General features: G+C 41.8%; 2 protein-coding genes across 3 annotated transcripts in view; both read left to right on the forward strand.

The window, feature by feature from the left end:
• PLEKHH2 (pleckstrin homology, MyTH4 and FERM domain containing H2) overlaps positions 1-6,315 on the forward strand; it is a 124,031-nt gene extending 117,716 nt beyond the window's left edge. The window contains exons 29-30 of the mRNA XM_032775003.1: positions 3,919-4,056; positions 5,187-6,315. Of these exons, the coding sequence (XP_032630894.1) occupies positions 3,919-4,056; positions 5,187-5,369 (321 nt within the window). The 3' untranslated portion in view covers positions 5,370-6,315. The remainder of the gene's footprint in view (positions 1-3,918; positions 4,057-5,186) is intronic.
• A 5,850-nt stretch (positions 6,316-12,165) lies between these two features.
• The window catches only part of DYNC2LI1 (dynein cytoplasmic 2 light intermediate chain 1), a 53,073-nt gene continuing 51,810 nt past the window's right edge, over positions 12,166-13,428 (forward strand). The window contains exon 1 of one of the 2 annotated variants that reach the window (XM_032775031.2): positions 12,166-12,273. In XM_032775031.2, coding sequence (XP_032630922.1) covers positions 12,260-12,273 — 14 coding nt within the window. In that variant the 5' untranslated portion in view covers positions 12,166-12,259. The remainder of the gene's footprint in view (positions 12,274-13,428) is intronic. The other variant, XM_032775037.2, reaches the window with a different exon arrangement.

Below are 13,428 nucleotides of genomic sequence, written 5' to 3' on the forward strand. Positions count from 1 at the left end.
AGGGCAACACTAAAATCCCTGGATAGTTATACACCAGCAAATAAGAAACAGGGCAGGTATTATATACAGAGATTCAGGTCACCACCATTCACACAGCCACACAGGAAAAGACAGACCAGATGACAACAAATCCCGACCCAACCTTAGACATTTATGGGTTGAGAGGGTTCTGTGTGGGTCAATCCGGGTGTGGGTTGTTCAGCGGGGGATCTGGGTGTGGGGAAGATCTGGATGCACAGGGGCTTGATGTGGGTTCTGGGTGCAATGGTAGTGGGACTCTACAAGGGGGTCGAGTTGAAGGTGGATGGGGCTTAGTGTGGGGGAGTATCTAGGTGTGGTGGAGATAGAGCTTGGCCAGAAGGTCTGGGTGTGGAGGGCTCAGTTGGGGGTCCAGATGCTGGGGAGTGGGACTTGTCAGGGGAAGTTCTGGGTGTGGGGGGGAGGTGAGACTTGGTGGGAGGGTCTGGGTTATGAGGGGGTCTGGATGCATGGGGGTTGGGCAGATGGGGGAGCAGCTCCCTGTACAGGGATCCCTCCCCCTGCAGCTGAGGAGCGATGGCTGCAGGAAGCGGTGTTTGCAGAGCTTCCTACATCTGGGGGAGAAATCTGGAAGTGGGTCTGACGTGGCCCTGGATGCCGTGCAGGGGAAAAGGAAGTTCCATCTTCCCCAGCCCAACCGGGACAAGCAGCTGAGCCTGTCACAGGGAAGGAGCCACAAGCTGGGTCTTCCCAGTCCTGCTCCCTGCCCCACAGTGATTTACCTCGCTGCCAGCTGCCCTGGGCACTCGAAACATACTGCTGGAAAGGGTCATATGACTGCTCTTGCGGCTTCCCTTTGCTTCCCCATCAGAAAGTCATTCTTCTGCAGAGAAGCAAAGAAATCTGCAGGAGACAAATTCTGCGTATGTGCAGTGGTGCAGAATTCCCCCAGGAGCAGCATTTCCTCTGACCTCACTCCTAACCAGGTCATACACAAGATCAGGAGGGACAAATCAGAAGTCATCCTAATAGCACCTACATGGCCCAGGCAAACATGGTTCCCTTACCTATTAAAGATAATGGCATGCTCACCTTGAAATCTTCCTCTAGTACCTCATCTCTTCTCCCAAGATGTGGACACATCCACCAACCCAACCGCAAGGCATGGCTACTCCCTGGCTGAGAGAAAATTAAACAACCTGCTCAGAGGAAGTAAAAGACCTCTTACTGAACAGCCATAGGTAAAGTATAAGAAAGACATATACTCATAAATGGAAAGGGTTCAGCATCTGGTGCCAGAGCAAACAAATCATACCAACATCCTCTCCTTTACCAAGAGTATTAGATTATATATTAGAACTAAAAAACTGTGACTCTCCACAATCTCTGTCAAGATGCACCTTGCAGCTATCACGGCTTTCCACAATAAGGTTGATGGGGTCACCATATTTGCCCATCCAACAACCAAAAGCTACCTCAAGGGCGTTAAGAACACTTACCCTGAAATACGGACCGCAGCTCCTGTGTGGGACCTCAACCTGGTCTTACATAGACTTACAGAAACCCTGTTTCAACCTCTGGCCAAATGTTTATTACTCCATCTATCTATGAAGATGCCTTTCCTCATCGCCATTAGGTCTGCTAGACGTGTGGAAGAACTAGGTGCCCTATTAGCACACCCTCTGTATGCAACTTTCTTTAAAAGATAAAGTCACCCTAACATCACACCCCAAGTTCTTACCTCAAGTTGCCTGCCCTTTTCATTTAAACAAACCCACTTACTTACCTGCATTTTTTCCAAAACCACATGCAGACAAAAGAGAGGCATCACTCCACACCTTGGACGTCTGAAGAGCATTAGTCTTCTACATTGCAAGAACAAAAACCTTTAGAAAGTCACTGAAACTGTTAATCTCTATATCAGAATGATCAAAAGGGGAAGCCATCATCTCAAAACAGAGACTATCCAAATGGATATCAGGATGCATCCACTTTTGTTATCAAAACCATCAGTTACAAGCCCCATCGGGCAGAGCACTCAACCAGAGCACTTTCAACATCCATAGCCTCTCTCAATAATGTCCATTATGGACATTTGCAGCAACTTAAGCATCTGCCCACACATTCACAAAGCACTATGCTATAGAGCAGGGGTAATCAATTATTTTTTGTTAAGGTCCAAATTTCTTGGCCAAAGATATTGTCAAGGTCCAGCCTCCAGATAAAATAATAATAAAAAAAACCTAACAATAATACTAATAAATAAATGAAAAGATTTCGGGGTCTGTTCTAAAGCATCTGGTGGGCCGGATTTGGCTCATGGTCTGCCTATTGACTACATCTGCTATAGAGCAACAGTCATAATTAGACATTCTGTTTGGGCTCATGGTCAATCACAAACACAGCTCCAAGGCGCTTCCCTTCCACTGAGGGGCACTTCTCAGCAGTCACCTAAAATGGAGTGTCCACAGGGAACTCCTCAAAGAAGAAGAGAAGGTTACTCACCCCATGCAGTAACTGAGGTTCTTTGAGATGGTTGTCCCTATGGGTGCTTCACTACCCTCTCTCCTCCCCTCTGCTTTGGAGTTTCATGCTAGATTCTCTGTGGTAGAGAAGGAACTGAGGCAGCACGAGACAGCAATAGCACATGCGTGACACAACCAGGCACTGCTACTACAAATTTCCGATGGCAAGCGCAGGGCACATGGACACACTTAAAGTGGAGCACCCACAGGGACAACCATCTTGAAGAACCTCAGTTACTTCACAAGGTGAATAACCTTCTGAGGCAGGAGTGAGACTGGAACAGGATGTAAACAGAACCTGTCCTGCACCCAGCCTTGGGCTGGAGCTGTGGAGGACAGAGCAGGAGCAGGGCTTGGAGAGACAAGAATAGGGAGACAGTCTGTGGGTGTGGGTATTGAGCAGCCAGTGAGCTAGTGCTGCTAGATTTCAGAACCAGCCTGCAGGCTTCCTCAGACAATCAGGCAGGATGGTCCATCGGGCAGCCTGGCTAGCTAAGTAGAATGTTAGGATCACTGAGCAGGTGCAGCTGAGGCAGTCTCACTGGAGGTTCTGACCTCTTCCTGGAAAATGAAGGCAAACCTAACACAAAATGTAATGGGAAAAAAGTTAGGGTAATCCTGTCTTTTACAATTTGGATGAGGTCTTTTTGCTAGTTGAAAAACAAGGGCAAAAAAGAGTTTGGTACCCAGGAGATTAAAATAATTACTGTACAGATATTTTCTCATGATAATTTAAAATGTGCATATCTGTATTAAAACACTATCCATATTGATTGATATAATATTAGGTATGAATCAGTACAACAAAAATGGCAGTGACTCAAAAGCTACATGTCCAGAGGTGTGTGTTGAATAATACAGGCCAAAAATTCAAAGTGTGCTGCTTCTCTCCATACAGAAGGTTTTGTGCACTATTAGTACTGTGAACAAACCACCAGTTTTATCCCCATTTGTGAGCACAAATGGTTTTGCCAATGTGAATTGTATCACTTGTACACACAAAAATTATATTGAAATCCTTTTTGAAAGTTTGGGCCCTGAGATTCAACTTCTTTAGAGCCTGATCCAGTTCCAGTGGGACTCTTAACATTGACTTCTACGGGAGTCGGATTGTGCCTTTCATTTATAATGTAAGTTGTGTATCTGAGTCCGAACTCAAACATTTTAACCATTAAACTAAATATATATTACATTAATTAGAAACAGGGCCACCCCTGGAAGCAGAAGTCTCTCACAATGAAGGCCTGAGGGAAACAGGCACATAATTTGCAATTAGATTCAAAATTCTACAAAAGGGGCTGAAAACTGTGTTTTGTAATCAGATGAGTAATTATGTTTGAAGAAGTATTCACTGTAGTCTTTTTCCCTGTATTTTTCTGTATACATGAAACTTTTTTCCTTTCTTTCGTTAAAGCGATTAATAGTTACATATGTACACAAAAGTCTGATGACCTTTGGAGGCTACCAAGATGATTTTATGCTGGTAGTTAACAATGCTCAGTCAAAAGACAAGCCAAACGAAAAACTCCTATTTGGAATGGCAAAACCAAAGGTTGGTACACTAGCTGAAATCATTTCCATATTTGTTGCCTCTTTGTACTTAAGTAACCTTGTGTATATGCATAAGGTGCAATACCTGCTGTTCAGAACATCCTCCGGTTATTAGCTTTTGCTTAATGAATTTAAAGGGGGAAGCAATTAAAAACATAAAAGTCAGTTTTCTTGTTTTAATGACCCTTCCCCCAGAGTTCCAGACTTTACAAACAAGGACAATTAGGGAGATAAAAGACAGGAAGTATATACAGTCCCTAAAAATCAGGATAGCTGCAATTAAAAAAAAAAATGTTTGGGCCCCCGTTAAAACAATGTCTGTATTTTATGATGGCCTTCCATCTAAACACTTCTCCAGAATTCTAGGACTAAGGAACTCTTTTGCTAATATTAGTCTAAACCCTCTCTCACTGCTAATATTGCCTACCAGCCTGAACAAAACAAATAAAAGCAGAATTTCAGCTATAACTAAGGAGTGAAACTCTAGTTTCTATAAGCCAGAACAACCTACCAATAGGATCATAGTTTCCTGCATATAACTTCAGTTAAAAATTGTGTCTCTTCATAGAAATATGCACACGTGTATGTCAAACAGTTCAAGAAATAGTGATTTTCTATCAAATCATCCCTTTAAAGGGGAATTTTTTGGCAGTTCCATGGAGAAGGCATGGAGCACAGCATCCCAGATCTTTAGGGGGGAAAAAACTCACAGCCACCTGGGTGTCAGCCCATCTGGACTGCTTCTTTAACACTTGTACAGGAGACATACAACACTGCATAGGAAAAGTCAGGCTGCATGTAGTAAAATTATTCCCTAAGAGACATGTATTGGTCTGTAGAATTTTCTCCTAAAGAAGTGGTGGAAACTGAGTTGTTTGAATCATTTAAAATTGTGCAGGACAAAACGCTCCATGTACTTACTCTAGGGAGTAATCCTGCATTGGTAGAGAGAGAAGCAAGATAACCATAACCCTAACAGGTATTTTTCCCATCTATAATTTCTTTGATAAAATATAAGAATTTATATACAAATATAATATCAGTCGCTCACTAAAATCTTACCTATTTCTTTAGGGTTAAAACACAATTATATTTTTCCAGGTACAGATTATAGTGTGTTTCTTGTTACAGATTCTTGAGATCACTCTACTGATTGCTAGCTATATTAACCACTTCCATCAGCAAAAGGGGGCTGCTCATCATCTCTCTGCTCCAGCACTACTCTCACCTCAAACAGGACAGAAAACCAAGCAAATAGGGAGTCAGCCGCTTCTTTCGAACAGCAGACCAACCAAAGGTCCTACTTTGTTATGAAAGGAACAGATACCTGTGAAAATATATACTTTTGGTATGCTTCCTATATTGACTGAAAATCTTTGGATGTGCCAGATATACATCATATGCTAGTTTGCAATACAAGCCAAGAAAGATGGACTGGTTTTCATCCATTTTAGTTAAAGAGGCCCCTGTTAAAACTCTGCAAACAAATTGCAGGTGGGGCGATTACCCTATCAGATGAAGCTCACCCCATTTCTGAACATGGGTTCAAAAATACTTCCAAATAGGATTCTTTTGTGGGTGGGGAGTTAGCCTTTGAAGTGATTTCAGTAAGTGTCAGGGATTTTAAAGACATTTCCCCAGGGAGGACTGTGTCTTTACCTCTCCACCCTTGTTTTTCAAATTATGCAAGTTGCATAACCTTGGTTATGATAAAGCATTTTTGTTTAAATGGGAAAACAGATACATGTACTTTCTACTCCCTCACGCCTTCTTGTCTGCAATACAAGCACTCTGGGACAAAGTCTAAAGGGGACGTTTTTATGAAAGCCCTTTTAAAAAAGTACTGGCAGCACATCATTGATCATACATCTTATAATTTATTATAAATGTATTTTCTTATACAACAGTTTACTTGTGTGATCCTCAGCAGTGGGCTGGTAGTTTCTACACAACTCTTCTTTTTGATTTTCTAAATCTAAATTGGGCATATGTTGTAGAAAACATAGTGGATATTTAAAAAAAAAAACAGTGGATATTCTTAGTTTGGCCTGCTAGTTTTTTCCCTTCTTTAAATAACATAGTTGAGAAATGAGTAAGTTAGAATTCAAACCACAAGCACAATATAAAAAGCACTTACATGAATAGGTACATGTAAACTTGGAGACAGACTTCATAAAATGTGTGATGTGTATACTGTACAGTAGTATTGCATAGTATTTTGTAAATATAAGCCTAATACAATAAAGTGTTCTACTTGTCATTGTTTTAGCATTTTTCATATTTAATCTATGCCTTTCACACCATAATATTAGTATGAGGGTCTCTTACCCACTAGAAAAACCTCTGAGATTCAATTCAAACAAGCAATTGACCTTGTAGGTATATTTCTTAATTTCTGTTTGCCACTAATGTTAGTTATCAAGGACATTTATCACTTAAACATGAATTTTATCCCTCATGGTTTATTCTAGAACCTGGAGTAATGTTAAAATGCTGAATTTGTAACCTCTGAAGATTAATAATCTCAGTTTATGGTATAATTTAAAAAAAGTATGGAATCCATCTCATGGTGCTTGCCCCTTACACAAGGCAGAGTTTAGATTCCTGAAGGATTGAGACCAGATTATAAAGGACATAATTTGCATTCTTCTGTTTTTGAAAACTGGAGAAAGAGATTGAAAGCTGAATTCATAGCATGGATGCTACAAAGCACTTAACAAGACACCTAATTCTTCTGAACACCTTCTAAATCCTGCTAAATCCACTGATCTCCATGACTTCTACCGTATTTTGTTAATGATGCTGAAAGTTAAAGCTCTGACCTGGAAACTATAAACTAAGAATAACTAGCTGAGTTATTACACAGACAAAGCCCCCATTGACATTAAGTAAAAAGTGCAGGAACAGTGTCTTACTAATGAATGGCAAGGAATTCCTCTCATCTTGTTAGTGACATTATGCAAGAAGAAATTTTTTTTATTTTGAAGAGAAGATAGAACTAATTAAAAAAAATTCAGAGCTCTATTCTAACCACAAAACATGTGCAAACTACTTCAGCCTTCTGTCTCAAATCATTCTCTCTGCAGCCTGCTGGCAGGCCCTTTGAAACAGATCAACAACTGTTACTTTATCCCACCAGTGGAAACAAAATATTTATCACAAGCCTCTCTGTTGGAATGCCCTTAAGTTTTCTGCTGTGGGTTCCTAACATTTGCCAAATTTCAGAAGCATATAATAATGTGGGTATCACAACAGCATTGTATAACTTTATCTTGGTTCTCCTTTTTTCTCCAGATATTTCCCAGTCTCAAAAAGGCTCCATTTATCTTTTCGGTTCTTGCTTTCACCTCTTTATGGGGTTGGCCATTGGAACTAATTGTACTTCCAAGATGCACAAAAACTCATTAACCGTGTCGTATTCTTCACTGTTGATCACTTAGACACTATCATTACCAACTTGTCTTTTGATGACTTTCATTTTCTTTTGGCTTATTCTTAATCCTACTTTGGTGGCCTCACATTTGATGTTGATAGTGGTCTTTTATGGAGTATCATCTTCTATGTCAAATGGAGCAATGTCATCTGCAAAGTTGAGATCTTCAAGTTTTCCTCTACTCCATATAATTCCTGTATCTTCCCTTGATTTTACTTTTCATACCACATAATCCATCACAGTGCAGAAGAGGAGAGGTGTTAAGATGCATCCCTGTCACACTCCAGTGACCATATCAAACCAGTTGGTCTCTCCACTTTGTCCTTACACAGCATTTTGAACCTTCATACAGATTCTTAGTCAGTCTTAGTACATCTGAAGAACAGCGTTATAATATTTCTCTTCTTCTCTGTCTTCTGAAAGACCACTCTTAAAATCTATATTGTTTAATATGTGACTTCCTCTGCAATCAGTAATTTACCTATTTATCATTGTACAGAGTAGCTACTACCACAGTTTCCCTCTGCTTGGTTAGGTGAGTTTAGCACGCCAGCTAAACTTAAAAAATGACTCTTCTTTCAGGGTGTAATGGTTCTCAGGGTAACAAGACTGAGTCACCTTGTTACCCTGTTTCTAGCTGGAGGGAGTCTTGTCTGCAGTAACTGGGTGTTAGGTACCTAACACCATCAGCCTCTCAGTCACTCAAGCACTCTCCTCCGGGTTATGTCAGCTCTGTCTTTGCCTTGCAGGTTGAGGTGTCCCTCTCCCTCAGTTTCCTTGAAGCATTCCCCTGTGATAGCCAACCCCTGACACTGGCTACTTACAGAAAGCCCAGATCTTCTGTTCCCAAAGGAATAGTGTTACTCCACTAGTGTACAGATACAAAAGAAAGTTTATTTAAAAAGGAATAGAGAGTCTGTTAGAAATAAGAGAAAGTGATGAAAACAAATAGTTACAATACAAACAAAATAATAAAACACTAACTAGGGCCTACACTTATAAATACTTACCCTTTCTGTCTAATAAATTGGGTTTTCCCCCTGAAACTCAGTCAATTGTAAAGCTGGCTGGCTTTATAGAACAGATCTAATCTTTCATGAAAAATACACTCGCTCAACAAGATGTCTCCTCACTGAATGGATCCAGAGTGCCTTTCTCCCTGCCCCACGTCACAGGGTGCACCTCACCTCTGTGGCACCCCCTGCTGGCTATCCTGGGGATCAGCTGTTCTAGCCAGTGCACCCTCTTCTGGTGGCATCTCACCACCATCACTTCTGCTCCAGGGAACCATGTCATGCCCAGGAGCATGGTGTCCTCTTTGTGATACATCCCTTTGGCTGTGCCGCCCTCTGTGCTTCCCCCCTTCCACAGGATGTCTCTATAGTTCCTGTCAAGCCACTTCTCTTAGTGGTGACTACAGTCTACTGTTTAGCCACTTCCCCAGTGCCAAGTGGGGGAAATCCGGGCCCACCCACTACTCCAGCCCTGGGACCAGCCCAGGGACCTGATGGTACAGTCGGCTGAGTACCGGTTCTTACTGGTACGCCAGACCGGACCAGACCGGCTTACTTTCACTTCTGTCCATACCCCTACATCCTGCTTCTCAGTTCAGACTTGTGCTGCAGCTCCACAATAGTTCCCCAGTTTGAGCACTGATTGTAGATCAATATTGGCCAAATATTATATGGGTCATTTGTACAGCCAAATATGCTGTGTGGGGGAATAATTGTGCCGTGTTAAATCATTGTTTGTTTCAACATACTACAGATTTACAGGGTAGTAATATACATTAGTAATATAGCTATAATGCAGGTTGGTTTCAGCCACAAAGGCATGATTAAATTGTTTTTACGCAGGATGGAGGAGAATTTTCTTCTTGGATTTAGGTGTATACACAAACTCCAAAACCTTGAGACATTCTCAGGGGAAGAAGATATTGTTATTTTTATGGGAATCCTCCACATTGGACCATTTTACATCCTTGTGTTTTCTTACTCCAGGCGTAAAAACCTGGCCCCATGAGGTCAGTGGCGAAATTCCCATTGCATTCGATGAAGTGGGCTATAACCCACGAAAGCTTATGCTCAGATAAATTTGTTAGTCTCTAAGGTGCCACAAGTACTCCTGTTATTTTTGCGGATACAGACTAATACAGCTGCTACTCTGAAACAAAAAATTCCCATTGACTTCAGTGGGAATCCCACATTTTATCAGATGACAGAGCAATTTCACTGGAGTAACTTTACATGATGCAAGCACAACCACTGGCAGTGGTTTCTAACCCATTCCTCTCAAACACTACTAAACACTTAGTATTGGTTCAAGAGCCCAGTTTAATGGTAACTTCATTGTAGCTCCTTTTGAAGCTTTTTGTGTCAAAGTAGTTTGTATAATACAAAAATAGCCATTTAAAAAGGAGTGGGGAATAACATGGCCATCTAAAAATCTCTAGTATATCATACTGAACCTACTGGAAAAACAATAATTTTATGTGTAATTTACCAATATGTTGTAATGTAACCTGTAACTCTCACCATGAATTAGTAATTGCAGCACATTTAATTTATGTGTAGAGTATTTGTATTTATTCTTAAGTATTTTTGGCACTCACTTGTATAAGGAATTTTTCTATACATTTTAAAGCCTTCTAAGAATAAGGGAACTACCAAAGAGATCTGTCAGATTCTTATGCAAACCCAGCAAAATGAACACAAACAAAATGTTAGAGTGTCATTTGTTTTATATTGGTTTTAATTTTTTTTAAATATCAAGTCACACAAACTTTAGGGTCCTAACAATATAGTGGATATAAACAAAGAAATTTAAACTATTGAAGCCTGTTGCTAAGCCTACAATATCTTACATGTGTCATTTAAAGTTGGTAAAATTAAACTAAGAATACAGTTTTGATGTAAGGGAAACAATGTTTATGTTTTACATAACCATGTAAATCACAGATCTAACCATGTTTAAGAAAGATCAATTATCTCCTGAAATAGTGCTAGTTCTATGCAACTGCTAGGGGAGTTTTTTGGTTTTGTTTTTTGGTTGTTGTTAAAAAGTTAAGTACTGTATATATCTGTTTCTGGAGAACAATGTTGTATGAAGAATTATAGTTATAACATTTTCTCGTGTTCTTTCAAATCATGTTTTATTCCTTTGCAATAAAAATAGTTCTATCAAAAAACCTGCTTATTTCACTCATTCCAGTATTAGGATGTTATCTTGTGAAGTAGGAGATTTAAGTATCCGGGAAAAACACTTCTAAGACTTAGGTAACATTAAGCTAAAAACAATGTTACTGGTATTTATGTAGGCTTGGAAGGATTAGATTTTTATCAAGTAAATGTCAGTAAACATTGATTTCACAAAACACACAAAACCAACATCGATAATAATTGTAATTTACAGATAGGCAAAGTCAGAAAAATGCTTTTTGAGAACTTGGGGTTTATTTAAGATATTTAGTTTGTATATTTTGACATATGATGTTGACAGTTTGTTTTAATGATTGTAAAGCTTTAACTCTCTGAATCCAGCTATCTGCAGTCATTAATTATCTGAACCCTCATTGTCTGATCCCCACTAACTTCCCACAACTGTGAAATTTAAAATCTATAAAAATAGAAAAAAGTGCTTAAAAATAAACATTGATACTAGCCAACAAAATTATACAGATAAAAACTGAATTCTGCCAAGCCTATATTCATGCATTTGCTTACTCATTCCTACCCTTTTTTTCAGTTTAACTATTTTGTTATTCTGAAACATGGATTATAGCCATGATTTTCAAAAGTGCATAATCTTTGGGGAAGATGAACAGGTGCAGCTCATTTCTAATCAGTGAAAATATGTATTAAAAATAGAAAAAAGTGAAATTTAAAAATGCTAACTTTATTCAGTAAAAAGTTTAGAAAGGGTTATTGAATAAGACAACATGAGTATAATAAACAGTGGCCTTGATCTACAGCAGCTCTCTCTGTTTTAATGTAAATCCTGGAGGTCTGTCTTCTAGGAGCTAAAATGGCACCCATTGAGATGTTGACCCTGTCTCCGAGGCTGTTGTTTTGGTAGTCTGGCTCTCAGGGAGAAATATAGATGAAGAGAGGTGGAGATGTTGTTTCCCTTCCCTGTGTCTTTTTTCACGTCTGTGGTAGATGAAAGGGGCGTTTCAGGGCACAGCTACACTACATTGCAGCTACAACTGCAGTTACTCCATTGTAGTGTAGACTCTTCAATGGAGTGTAGACTTTTCCATTGCTGTAGTAAATACATCCCCTGGAGAGGCAGTAACTAGAGCAATGGAAGAATTCTCTGTCCATCTAGCTGCCTCTAGGCTAGGAGTTAGGTTCACCTAACTATGCTGCACAGCTGTGGTGTGCCATTTTTCACAGCCCTGAGCAGTTTAGCTAGGTTGACCTAAATTTTAAGTGTAGACCAGCCCTCCTCAGGAGCTGCCGGACCCTCTTTGCAGCAGCCCTAGGGAAAGGCTCCCTATCCAGTCCAACCGCTGCCCTGATTGGCATGTCTGAAAGATGGCCAAGCTCCGACGGCAGGGCTGGGGACAGACTGGACTCAAGCAGGGAAGTACGTGTCTGAGCGGATGGGGGTCGCCTCTTGCCTGTGTTCTCAGGCACTGACACGCCCGAACTACAATTCCCATGATGCTCCTGCGTCTTATGTCAGCAATTGCGTGGTTCCCATGGTGACCAGGAGTTGGGCCCGAGGTCAGAGCGCCCGCAGCCAGGCGCACTACGGTCCCTGAGCAGCGATGCCCAAACCCAGGTAACGAGGTAGCGGCTGCCGCGTTCCTCCCCAGGGCTCCCGATACAGGTTGGGGGCTCGGCGCCTCTGTAGCCATTCAGCCGCTGCCTCCCCTTCCGTCCAGCACCTTCTGCGCCGGGCCGCGCTGTGCGGGGCTGGGTCGTCACCGCCCGCCGCCCCCGCCATTCCTGCCCGCGGGCGGCTCGCACCTCTCGGGGGCTGGGAGACCCTCCTGCTCCCGCCCCGCCTGTGCGCCCCGCCGGCATCCCACGGGCCGCAGAGGAGGCTGGTGCTTTGCAGATACAGAGGTGGAGCCGCCGCCGGGCCCCTCCCTCTCGGGGAGCGGGGCTGTGACAGCGATGGGGTGGAGGGAGGCTGCTGGGAGCTTGTTTCCTCCGCCAGCAGGCTCAGGAAGACACCGCAGGCCAATGAAATTAGAGAGTGGAGAGGGGCTGCCGCCATGCCCACGTTTTCCCAGCATGGGAGGGGTACTCAGCACTTCCTGAAACGTAGGCTGCTTTAGGGTAGTTCAGGACAGACCCTCAGAAATAACTAATCTTTTGCAAAAGGCCTCTGAGCCTTTCGGAAATGTTAATGTCACCAGCATCACTGTGTGCTGCCAGCTTCCATATAAAGGCTCAATGGGGAAGTACCCTCACCCCGTATTTCATACTTTGTGATAGGAGTTGCTAAAACACCTGCAAGACTTCGAGGAAACCCAAACTTCAGCATTACATATAGACAGATTGCCACAGGTGCTTTTGGAAATGTCTTCAATTACTTAGTGTAGGGATATGTCTGTACAGCTATGCCCAGCCTAGCTTTCTTGATCTAGCTTGACTCCAGCTAGTGCAGATAGCCGACTGTGCAGCACAGACTTCAGAGTGGGCTAGCAAGCTCGGGCTTATACGGCCTATCTTCACTGCTATTGTTGTCCGCATTAGCTTGATTCAAGCTAGCGTGGGTGGATGGGTCTGTGCACAACTTGTGCTCGGCAGATACACCCTATGTGGAGTTACCTACTGCCGACATTGGAAGTTACAAAATATTAGTGAAATGGTTCATGCTTCATTGAAACACATAGCAAAATCCTTAATTGTCAGAGAAACAAGCTATTAAACAGTCTTAAACTCTCTCATTTTGGAAGCAATTTTATCTACTAAATGTATGAGATTT

Source organism: Chelonoidis abingdonii, chromosome 3 (genome assembly GCF_003597395.2).
Source record: "Chelonoidis abingdonii isolate Lonesome George chromosome 3, CheloAbing_2.0, whole genome shotgun sequence".
NCBI classification, from domain to species: Eukaryota; Metazoa; Chordata; order Testudines; family Testudinidae; genus Chelonoidis; species Chelonoidis abingdonii.